This window comes from Cystoisospora suis, assembly GCF_002600585.1.
Source record: "Cystoisospora suis strain Wien I chromosome Unknown contig_3521, whole genome shotgun sequence".
NCBI classification, from domain to species: Eukaryota; Apicomplexa; class Conoidasida; order Eucoccidiorida; family Sarcocystidae; genus Cystoisospora; species Cystoisospora suis.
Window position 1 is genome coordinate 16,859 of NW_027156316.1, and position 12,449 is coordinate 29,307.

At 44.7% G+C, this 12,449-nt stretch overlaps 1 protein-coding gene across 1 annotated transcript in view; it reads left to right on the forward strand.

Annotated features, from left to right (window-relative positions):
* Positions 1 to 1,218: 1,218 nt before the first annotated feature.
* CSUI_006850 (uncharacterized protein) overlaps positions 1,219 to 12,449 on the forward strand; it is a gene marked incomplete at its 3' end in the record, with an annotated part of 12,191 nt that continues 960 nt past the window's right edge. Inside the window, exons 1-5 of the mRNA XM_068067001.1 lie at positions 1,219 to 6,537; positions 7,578 to 7,935; positions 8,809 to 9,383; positions 10,140 to 10,601; positions 11,212 to 12,137. Coding sequence (XP_067921020.1) covers positions 2,911 to 6,537; positions 7,578 to 7,935; positions 8,809 to 9,383; positions 10,140 to 10,601; positions 11,212 to 12,137 — 5,948 coding nt within the window. The 5' untranslated portion in view covers positions 1,219 to 2,910. The remainder of the gene's footprint in view (positions 6,538 to 7,577; positions 7,936 to 8,808; positions 9,384 to 10,139; positions 10,602 to 11,211; positions 12,138 to 12,449) is intronic.

A 12,449-nucleotide genomic window follows, 5' to 3' on the forward strand; every position in this document is an offset into this window, starting at 1 on the left:
TCTCCTTCGTCTTCTTCTTCTTCGTCTTCTTCTTCTTCTTCTCCTTCGTCTTCTTCTTCTTCTCCTTCGTCTTCTTCTCCTTCGTCTTCTTCTTCTCCTTCGTCTTCTTCTTCTCCTTCGTCTTCTTCTTCTTCTCCTTCGTCTTCTCCTTCTCCTTCTTCACCTGATCGTTCTTCATGTGAGGGGACCCGGCAGACTGAGAAGAATCGAGATAGAGGAGACATAGGTGAATTGAAGAGTCTCTCAACGAGTAGAATCTCTCAAGGAGAAAGCAGAAGAAGAAAAGAAGGAAAAGAGGATGAACAAGAAGAGACACCAGTAGTTGATTTGAATTCTCTTTCATATGCGCTTCATTCTCTCTTTCTTCTCGATCATGCGGTAGCTATATCTTCATCCTCGACAAGAGATTTATGTTCGAAGAGAAATCTGTCATCTTCTTCTTCCTTTTTCTCTCATTCTTTATCTCCTCTCTTACCTGCTTTGCATCAATCTCTTCTTTCTCTTCTTCTCTTTCTTCATACACCCTATCCTCTCATTCCACCCCATTCTTCATCTTCTTTTGCCTCTTCTTCTCATTCGTCCTCGAGCCTCTCTAGAACTCCTAGGCATTCACCTGAACCACCTGAAAAGACCTTACCTACTTCTATACATTCGACAGAAAAGGAAAGTAGAGATGTACAGACGTCAATTGTAGATACTGATTCAAGTGTATATACACCCGGACAAGGGGGAGGGGGAGAGGAGGGAGGAGAAGGCCAAGAGAGAGAAATTGAAAAGAAAGATTTTGAAGAAAGAAATCTTCCTTTGTATGTAGTAGAACTTCCCTCGTTTTCTTCTATCTCCCAGCTTACACGCGTCTTTTTACCTTTCATAACCCGACGTTTGCTTGAACTCCCTCAGATCTCTTTGCTTCTTCTCTTTCATCTTCTACAGCATACAGAGAGAGTCTTCTCCCCTCTACCAGGTGGAGAAGATTTGAAGAGAAATGAAGAGGGAGGAGAAGAAGAAGGAGAGAAGAGAATGAGGAAGATGAAAGATATCTCTCTCTCCCTCGATAGAGATGAGGCATGGGAGAGGAAAGAAGAAAGGAAGAATAAGGATCTGAAGAAGAAGAAGAAGATAGGTCGCATCGAAGATGAGAGATTGAAACATGAAAGAAAACTGTTTCTCTTTCTTTTATCCTCTTTAACGACAGAGAATGTCTCAATGGCTTTCCATAGAGAACATCTCTTGAAATCTCTTCTTTTTCTTTTGCTTTCTGAAGATAGACAGAGATATACCTCTTCCTCTCCACAATGGGAAAGAAGAGAAGAGAGAAGGAGACCTCTCCTTAGAGATAAAGACCGCTGCTTGTTGACTATACGAGTGAAGAAGAAAGACAAGGGACAGAGCGAACGCAGTAGAACTCATACATGTGGTATGAAAGAAGAAAAAGAAGAAGAGTCGAAGAAAGAAAAGAATGAATCTTCTTCTGTCTCTTATGCTGGGGAAGCTCTCATGAAGAAGAAAACTCACAGCATAGAGGGTCAAACCCATCGTGTCAAATCACTTACCGAGTTTGATGCGATTGAAGATGCTGAGGTGTATGTACACCAGAGATACCAACATGTAAGAGATGCTTCATTCTCTCCCAGTGACAATGAGATCCTGCTAAACCCTTCTTCTCCTCTCTCTTCTTCTGCTTCTCCCCCCCTTTTCTTTTCATCTTCCTCTTCTTCTTCGTCTTCAGTCTCTCTCTCTTCTACTGATCAAGAAGACATCGTGACTTTCAATATTCTCTCTTATTCTCCACCGTCCTCTTCTTCATCTTCTCCTCCTCTCCTACACCCTTCACACGGGCGAAGCATCCGAGGCAGCCTTCGCTTGATCGTGTCTAGACTTCTTGAGTCTCTTTCATCTCTATCTCTTAAGGAACTTCTGCAAGTTGGCGACATTCTCATTTCTACAAGAGGTATAAACCATCCTCCTTCCACACTTCTTCAATTTCTCCGGCTTCTTACTCATCATAGGTGTGTGCTTTTTCATTTCCTTCTTGTGAAAAGTTGCTCTCCTTCTCCTCTCTAGTTACTCATCCCTCTCCCTACATGCATGCAAACAGCGTACTAAGTAAGTCTCTTCTTCTGGTCCGTAAAGAAGAGATGACGATTGGAGAGATCAAAAGAGGAGAGCAAAGCAGGACTTTCCATCCAGAAGAGAGGGAAAGTAGGCTTGTCCCTCTGATTTCCTATCTTCCTGCACATGACTGTCGTCGCCGGAGGTGATGAGCCTTCTTCGATTCTCGGGTGTACATACACCTCAATGTGAGGGGTGTAGATAAAGTGACTTGCTCGCTCACGGAGAGCCTGAATCAAGGCTGACTTTCCTTCTTGCTTCTTTCTCATCTTTCTTTTGATTTACAAGCTTCTCTCTCCTACCCTTTTTCCAAGTGTATATGCTCGTTTTCATTCCATCTGCCGATCGAATTTTATGGGGTGGAAAGTTCTACATGACGTCCATTCTCCCAGCTACATATAGACACACACACAAGATGAATACTAATACATTTCTTAAATGGAGAGATAATTATCCTTACAGTTCCATCCTTTTCCGTCAGGCTTTCTTTTCTTTCTTCCATCGGCTTGTCGACCTCTTTTTCCTTTTCTTTCGCTTCTCTTTCTTCTTGCCTTAGAGAGTGAAGTAATCGCGGGACACTCGTCTATCGGCTCTCTTTTTTCTTTTCAAACCTTCTCTTTTCTTTCTTTCTTTCCACTCCGTCATGTCTATCCTTCTTCTTGAGACGTGACGAATCGTTCACCCCTTTCTTCTTCTCCCCTCCCTCTGTTTCTCAGTCTTGTCTCCAAGCATTCTCTTCGCCAAGGGTCTACTGTTGTGTCTCCGCTTTTTCGCCTGTTCTCCTCTCTTTAGAAAGAGATGGAGAAGACCTCGAAGAGCGCAGGAAGTTTTTCTCTGTGCTGGAGAGCTCTTGTAGACAGCAGCTACGGGATGGTGGGAGGAGGAGGAGGAGAAGCCCGCGGAGACAAGAAAGATAGAAGAAGACTCCTTTGCTCATCTTCATCTTCTGTTTACAATGCTGATAGACCATCTTCTTCTGCGTGGTCCCCGTCGTCGTCTTCTGTATCATGCGACTGCAGCTCTCTTACAATGACTGCTGTGAATGAGGAAAGTTCTTCCTCCTCCCCAACCGAGGGAGCCGAGTCTCTTTTTTCTTCTTCTTCCCCTTCTTCTTTTCCTTGCTCCTTTTCTTCTTCTCCTACCTGTTCTCCCGTCGATTCTTTGCCACCTGCGTCTGCTTGCCATCCACAGGCGGCTCCACTAGATTCTTCTTCTCCTCCTCCTCCTCCTATCTCTCTATGTACGAAATCTTCTGATGCCCTCTTGAAAAAGGGTGCGCTTCTTGTATCGAAGAGAAGTTCGGGTAGCTCTTCTTTCATCTCCTCTGCTTCTGTTTCGCGTCGTCCTTCTTCTTTCTCAGTCACTAGAGAGCACGCTGAGGAGAAGAAAAGAAGAAAAGATCGCCTATGTCTCTCATCTGTAGTAATAGGCAGGAGTTGTTCTCTATGTTGTTCTTTCTTTCAATCAGTAAGGTCCCTAATCATGAAGAAGAAGAAGAAATGGCTCTCCATACCAGGAGATATGAGGCCTTTCCTCTCTTCCTCTCTTTCATCTTCCGTGCGTACGAAATTCTTCTTCTCTCTCTTGTGTTTTGTGGTCCTTTTCACTCTCTTTTTCCTTTTCTTTCCATCAGCCTCGTCTTCTTTTCGCTCAAGTGAAGTCTCTCTTCCGTTCATCTTTACCTCTTTTTCTTCTTATTCTTCCTCCTTCTCTCTCTTTCCTGTGGGTGTTGCTGCGGCACCTATTCATAGTTCGAAATCTTCTTCGTCTTCTTCACGAGAGAGAGAACAAGGATCCCCTCCTCAGCTGAAGATCGGGCCAGCACAAGTCCTTCTTCCTTCCCCGCCTTCTTCTTTCTTCTTTTCTCCTGATCATCCTACATATGCTCCGACCGGCTCTTCTTCTTTAGAGTATGAACGTCTAATTTCTTCTTCTTCTCTTCCTGTCAGAACGTTACTCATCCTTGAAAGGAATGGAGATTCTTCGAGCTCTCGTCGCAGTGACTCTTCATCTTATGATGATAATTCTTCTTCTTCTTCTCCTTGTTTCTATTGGTCTGCACAGCACCAAGATGTAATTCGGCTTCTACGTCCTGACTGTTCTCCCTCACAGCCTTCTTCACAGTGTCTTCTGATTTCTTCTTCTTCCTCTTCTTCTTCTTCCTCTTCTTCTTCTTCTCCCCCTCTCCTGTGTCTGTCTCGTGTTCTTGTGGAAGCGTCGCCTTTCTCTCCTCATCATCGAGGGAGGTCATGGATCTTTGCGACAGATCAAACCCTTCTCCATTCCTCTTCGTCTGCAAAGAAGACCGCCGGAAGAGTCTCTGCTTCATCATCATCTTCTTCTCCTCAACAGCTAAGAGTCCAAGCCGTTGTAGCTCCCATAGCTCGACTGTCTTTTCGCACGCGTGATCGACGGCTAGCTGTAGGTCAGATAGGAGATGTAGGAGTGCTAGCGTTCGACGAAGAAGGAAATAACTTTACAAGTCTCCAAGGATTGATCTTTGAATGGAGGTTTGAAGGCGAAGATAGTGAAGGGATCTTACAAGCTGAAGATATAAGTTCAGATGCAGAAGCTGCGACGTCTACACGAAAGATTATAGAAGCACGAGGGAAGCAGCTAATGCTATCGTCACCAGGAGGTCTAGGAGCTAGCGGAGGAGATCATGCTGTGTCTAGTGGTATGGCTAGCCATTCTTCTTCTTATCATGCGACAGGAGGACGAACGGCGAAGTCGTCGGGGCCATTTCTCCGTAGTGATGTATTACTAGTAAGAGGTATGAAGACAGGAAAGGCAACGGTAGTTGTGAGACTACTAGGGACCGTAGGAGAGAGGGGGGATGACGACAAAGCAAAGAGTGGTAGTAGTCGCAATGATAGCTCATCATCATCCTCGTCATCTTTTTCCTCTTCTTCTTATTCTCATATAAAAGAAGCTCGTGTATCTTTCATTGTACATGAACCGGTTATGCTTTTGCCTTCTTTCTTGATCCTCCCTCCAGCATCTATGGTACAGTATCATCTTCTGCGGCTACGTGAACTAGGTAGCGGCGGGGGAGATCCCACGACGTCCCCTTCTTCGAATTCAAGTGGTCTTATCACATCGCCGTCGTCAAGAGCTTCTCGCAATCAGGTGTATGTACAGCTCCCATCACCACATTGGACGTTCTCTGCGACCGATCTTGCTGTCTATGATGCACAAGAAAAACTTCGTCTCTCATCTGTAGGCGGCCAAGAGAAGACATCTCCCTCGTCTCTGGTCACCTTTGACTCGAGTGGACTTCTTCGTGTCTTATCATCTTCAAGTCCCCCTAGCCCTAGTGGTGCGAGCGGAGGCAGTGGGGGGAAAGCTAACCAAGCATCGATGTCTTCTCCTGGACTTGAAGGTGTAGCTCTACTTCAAGCTGTCGATACACGGACTTCTGAGGAACAGCATGCAGAAGTGATCATTCTTCATCCTACTACTTTACGTCTCTTCGTTGAAGAAGTGCGAGTTTTGCGACGTCAAAGACTCTGGAGAAAAGTTGAAAAGATCACTCAGAAACTGTTCGCTGAGAAGAACAAGAAAGCAAGAAAAAGCGCAGAAGAAGGAAAGGAACATGAGGCTGCCCCAGCGACAGGATCCCCATCATCTTCCTCGGGAGCAATTTCTCCAAGACAGAGAAGACAGTTAGATAGTATGGATATCTTTATGCTAGGAAAGCTTGTCGAACGCCACTATATAGGTCTAACGAGCGGGAGAGAAAGTAGTAATGATGCAGGCTGGGGCGACGGAGTGTGGAGAGGGGGCGTAGAGGGAGAAGGAGAGATGGGCAGTGAGGAGGCTTCTTCTTCTTCATTAGGAAGTGGATCCTACGAGGAAGACGACGAATTTCTTGAGACTAGACATGCTGCGTCTCACCATCAGCAGGGAGAAGACTTCCTAGCCATCCATTCGCTTGCTGCTGTAGGAAAGACACATGATGACGATGGGAGAGAAGAAGAAGAAGAAGGGGTACTCTATCTTGTCAAAGGAAGAGAGTATATGTTCAAAGTAGAAATGCTAGCTCCCGGCTTACCGTCCCCTCAGATTCGCATGAATGAGGAACTAGGAGGAGGAGGAGGAGACAGTGGCCGGGGCGATTCTTCTGAAGGGAGAAAAGAGGAGAATAATAGAGAAAAGTTAAGACAAGAAGGAGAGCGAGCGCGTCGGAAGAAGGGCAAGAAAGGACTCGTTTCTCCAGAGGAGGAGTTAATGGTACTAACCACCCCGAAGAATGCTGTATTCCACTGGATGTGTATAGACACAGGAAGGGGGGGAGATGAAGAGGATGAAGAAGATGAAGATATGAAGCTAATTGCAAAAGGAGGGGATCTTCTAGAACATACACTTCGCAAAGAAGGGGCGCAGCATCCCTGCGGATTACAAAGAAAAGGAAGCGGACAACACGTAAGAATCGCGACGTTCAGATGGGAGAGAATCCTCTTTGCATGCACGGGATGAAGAGACGAGTAGGGGATGTAGATGCTGTCCTCGAGATAGATCAATGTTTAGAGGGCGCAGCACACCCATAGTATCGATACATATGTGATGTATACACAGAGAAAGGAAGAGAGTCAAACAGTAGGCGCACCTCTACGGAGGCTGTTGGAAAGAGTAGCCAGCCATATATATATCTGTATATGTGCATGCATCTCTATGTACATATATATATATATATATATTCATCTACACATGTAGGTGGTGCAGAGATTGAGGTGGATACGTATGAGTGGGGGGTGTGTGTCTATTCGATGGAGAAGGGCAAAGAAGAGACACTCTGTCTCTTTCGATCTCTCTATGCTATGTCGAAAACTGCTGGATGTGAAGAGAAGATAAAAGCCCGTGCCTTGTGCTGCTGAAGGTGTCTCTTTCCCTAGGCATTTTCAGAACTGTTCAGAGTACATCTCTCTTTCTCTCTCGCTTCTTATTTTCCTGTAGACCCTCGTACACTTCACAGTGTACGACTCTTCATAGCTGCAGGGGTATTCTTTTCTTCTCTCTCTAGCGTCCTGTGGACTTTCCTTCAAGTCGTGGCGAGATGCCTTATGTATTGTTTCATGTGCATGCACCAGCAGGACCACGTGGAGGGGGGTTTCTATGGATATCGAGAATTATGCGAAGATGCATGCCTCTCACGGGTCTTTAAGTGAGGCGTCTAACGCTCTGTGTCTATAAACGTATCTACCTTAGATGGAGAGATGTTCTATCTCTCTTTCTGGCTCTCTTGCTATCTGTACATTAAGCATACCTACACACGTACATCTACGTATGTGTATATGTAACGGACTCATTCATTCTCAAGATCTTGACTTTTCCTATCTTCTCTTTTCTCCCTTTTCTTCTTCCTGCTCTTCCATCTCATCGGCTTGAGCGTTAGACCTTCATCTCTCTGCTTTTTTTCTATCTCTCTCACTTTCTTTGTTTCCTTCTTTTGTATCTGTCATTAGTTTCTATCATGGTTCAAAGCTTCTCGAAGATCTTCAGGCAGATTAGCTGCCTCCCTTCTTCATATAGGATCGGCAGCGAAGACTTCCCGTGATAGTCCATCAGGAGCCGGAGTAGTATGGTATCCAGCCGTCCCTCCGTCGGTATCGATTCAATTTAGAATAGTCGATGCTGTCTCTCTTCTCTTCTTTCCGTCTCCGGTGAATGAAGGAACAAGAGGGAGTAGAGCAGAGAAAGGAGGAGGAAGAAGTAGCGACGAAGAAGAGGAAGATAACGAAGAAGGTGTAGGCATTGTATCAGATCAGCCTTTACTTCTTCCTCCATATCAGACTTTTATAGTCGAGCCATGGGGTGGATCAGGTAATCTTGCATTAACTATCTCGCTCACCCTTACACATGTTGTATCATCTATCTTTTCTTTCTAATTTATCTGTCTCGACTCTATCTTGAATCGATCTCTCTATCTATCTTGACTCTATATCTCTATGTATCTTCAGTCTGTCTCTTTACCTGTCTGTCTATACAGGGAAGACAGAATGTACCTATGTATGAACATGCATGTATAGATAGATACCTAGATACGACTCTATATGTATTAGACTGATATGGATATACGTTTCTTTTCAGTGCTTTATTCTTTCTCAGATCCACCCTATATATTCTCCACTCCATTTCTCTATCTCCCTAAACACTGTCAGTGTGCCTTCTATCTGTCTGTCTCTGTGTATCTCTCTCTTTGTCTAGGTGCCTGTAACTCCTCTGTATGTACGTGTGTTCTTTGATAGCCTTGGCATGTGTGCAACTCCTTCATTCTTCTCGAGACTGCATGTACACCTCCACACGAGCGACTGTATGTACAAGATTGACCTGCTCCTGAAGCCTGTGTATACCGACGGAGAGGGCGGAGCTTCTTAGGAATTCTAGACTTCTGTGTCTTCTATCGTGTATGACTGAGAGACTTCATGTAGGCACGTAATAGACGTCTTTGTGCTCGTGGAAAAGAGACAGGATGGGGGATGAGAAGAAGCTTCAACAGCAGAGAGACAACTTCTATCTTTCTTTCTCTTTTTTCCTTTGTTCTTTTTCTTCTGTCTTTCATGGTTTGAAGTCTCCTTTCTGCATGCAAACACCCCTTTTCTACTTCTCCAATACACACTCCATTTCTCTTTCTCTCTCCATCGTCCATATTCTTCTCTTTCTCTTTGTCTCTCTTGGACTTTCTTCTTTCTTCAGGTCGATACACGTTAACCTCGTCAGATCCATCTATAGCCTCTGTGACTTTCCTTCCTGCTTCCTCGTCCTCTCCCCCCCTCTCATCTTCTCAGCTTCTTCAACCCCTCATATGGAATGATAGTCGTAAAGGGAGGTCGGCAAGAGAAGGTCGCCAAGAAGGAGAAAGAAAAGGAAGGAGAGAAAGCTTTCCGTCTACCAAGGCTTCAGGGGCCCAGTTGGCACATTCGAACATACGTACTACATCTCCTCTAACTCCCCGACCACGTTTCCGTATAGAGACTTCTATCTGTCCGAAAGGGGGAATAGGAAAGAAGAGAAGAACGAGTGGCAGTCCAACTGTAGAAATCTCTTCTTTCTCTCCCTGCTATGCCAAGCTAAGATTAGAGGATGCTGCACAGCCACGTAATGCGTTCGAATTCTATGTTGTTCTGGCTCCTATCCATAAGGTAGAAGTGCATGTTGATAGCTTTCTTATACAGCAACAGGAAGAAGGAGAAGCGGAAGAAGAAGAAGGAGGATATGAGGCTGAGATAGAAGAAGAAGAAGATGCGAATCGATCCAAGATGAAAGCTGTGGTAAGGAAAGAGAAGTTCGTTTGAGTGATGAGGAGAAAAGAGAAAAGAAGAAAGAAAGCTGCTGGAAGGAGAGCTACTAAGGGGAGAAGACAGGGAGTGTATGTACACCTGGAGGAGGAGAGAAGGGACACAGGGGTGGATGAAGGGAAATCTAGCAAGAGAATTTGGATGAAGGATCAAAAGAACAGTTGAAAAGAACCGAATTGCGATACGGCCATCCATCTTTCTTCGCAACAGATTTTCTTGCAGTCAACTTGATGTGGTGACTGTCCCATGTTGAATAGATCAAAGGTAGATACATACAGAGATTAAAGATAGATAGAAGATAGATAGAAGATAGATAGATAGGTCAAAGATAGATAGAGAGATTGAGGAAATATAGATAGCTAGATCGAGGATGAATAGATAGGTAGATCGATCAAGGATAGATAGAGAGATGGAAGGTAGATAGATAGATAGATAGATAGGTAGGTAGAAGGATAGCGTGCCATGAGTGCATCGTCACAGTCCCTACATAAGTCTCTACGTCTTTCGGTCTGTCTGTTCATATTTCGCCTGTCTTCTATTTACACTTTTCTCTGCTTCTGAATGTCTTCCTATCATGACCTAGTCTATACACCGTACATAGAGTTGAACATGTCTGTGTATAGATCAAGAACCCTCTTTATCAGCTTCTCGTGAAGACGACTTCTTCTTCTCTTTCCTTCCGTGTATCTCTTTATCTCTAATGCGTTCATCCTGTTGGTTTGAACGCAGGCCACCGTCACAGCTTACGCAGATCTTGAATCTTTGAGGAGTAGTCCAAATCGACTCCCGTCTAAGATTCTCAAGTGGTTTGCCGATCAAGATGCTTTCTCTTCTTCGTCTTCTGGCCGGGCTCAGCTTCACTCTCCTCCCTTGTCTCCGTCTCGTGTGTTGACGTCCTTGGAGACTGCGGCATCAGCTGTACGTACAGCTGCCAAACAGCTATCTGAAGATGAAGAGGGTGCAGAAGAAGAAGAGGACGACGGTGAATCATATGAAAGAAAGAGAAGATGGATCGAGCGTCATCCGATCCATGTTAAAACCTTACAGTTTGCTACTTGTCCGCAGGTCTCTCTCCTAGGGGGAGAGGGTGATGATGAGAAGAAGAAAAAGACGACAGCGAAAGATGAAGGCAATCGCATGAGACTGCATGTATGGACGGATGCGCCATCTGTCTTGTCTGTTGCTTCACTGGTATGTATTCTGGGAGTAGCGATCAAATGAAAGAAGAAGAACATTGTAACGCATCAATAGACAAGAAACATATGAGATAAAGAAGAAGAAGAGAAAGAAGAGTTGAGTCGCCTTGCATTTTGTGTACACGTGCGTGAATTGCAAGAAGAGGAGTGGGAGTAGGTCTACGGTAGAGACTTGCAGCGACGAGATGGCTGTATGTGTGGCTGTATGCAGATTCACCAGAGAAACAGTGTGTCGTAAGAACTCTCTTCTGCTCCGTGGATCTATCTGTCTATCTATATATAGATAGATAGATGGACATATATATACATATAGATGTCGATAGACAGATAGATAGGTTGATGTAGAGCGACCACCTGTCTTTCTCTCTTGTTCTCTTTTTCACTCTGTATCTACATTGTATGTATACATATATATATGGAGGCACGCCCACATGCGTCTTGAGACCTGTGCTCCCCTGCATCATAATACATACATATCCAACATACAGATAGAGATAGATAGATATGTATTTGCATCGATGGGTCTAGTAGTGAAGTGTGAGTGATGGATGGAAGTGTCTTGATCATCTCTTCTTTCCACTTTTGCTCTTTTCTCTCCTTTCCAGAAACATCATCTTTCCTCTCCTATTCCGTACACATGCGGTTCCTATCTCCTAAGAGGTCTCAACAAAGGAAAGTCAACCCTCTTTGCTTCGCTATCTTCTTCTCCTTCTTCACCTCCAAATGATAGTCGAAATCGTCCTGGCAGTAGCCTCTTAACATCTTCCGTAACTATAGACGTTTTTCCTCGCTTAGAAGCGTGGGTCTTCCTCGATCATCCCTTTCTCCCTCTCCCATCAGCGACCCGTCCGCCTGCCTCTCTCCAGCGGTCTCTTTTGCTTCAAGAGAGTTCGCCTATAGGGGCCTCTTCATCGTCTTCTCAGCAGACTTGGGGTGTAGATGTGAAGAGGAGATCTAGCAGTTCACTAGCAAAGAAGAAAAGACGTCATAGAAAGACAGTTGAGAAGTCATCTAGACAATCGAATCTTCCTATTTATGTGGAGAAGCGCAGGCATCCTTCTTCATATTACGAGAAGGAGTCTTCTTCTATCTATTATGGAACGCCTGTAGCATCTGTATTCTACCTGCCGAATGGCCTACCTAACGATCTTTCCTCTTCATTAAGCTCTAGACGACAGAAGGGTGTCAATAGAATAGATGAAGATGAAAAAGAGGAGGAGGAGGAGGAGGAAGATGAAGAGGAGGTGCTAAGTCTTGCTTTAGGATCATCTCTTACCTTCTTCACGAGGGGGGGACCACCTACACGTCCCGCGGTGTATGTACAGCAGACGCGAGCAGAAGTCGAGAAAAAGAATACGGGTGACCGTGAAAAAGAGGCAGTTGATGAGAATAAGAAAAGTCGATCGATTGTTGCTATCCTACCTGAAAGAGATTCATCGGAGTATACGACAATTGTCTGTTTGAAGCCTGGACGTATTCCTGCGAGGCTCCTTCTACGAACATCTAGCATCCCTAGGAAAGGAATCGATGTGTAAGTCTTGTCTCTTTCGCCCTCTTATCATGCACTCTTCACTTCTTCTCTTTCTTTCTACTCAAGGTATTGTGTCTCTCCCTCTTTCTTTCTCTCGATACATATGCGTGAGGTGTACGTACACGTGTCGTATATCGTCTCTCCACAGCTCCATCTCTCTCTTGGCTTGCTTTTGACTTCTCATCGTCCATATGCGTCTCTTGCGCCACTTGGGGAAATATGAGCATGCACATAATAATAATACTAATACTAAGGCACACATTCACCCCAGATAGATAGATTAAAGATAGATAGATAGATCGATAGCTAGAT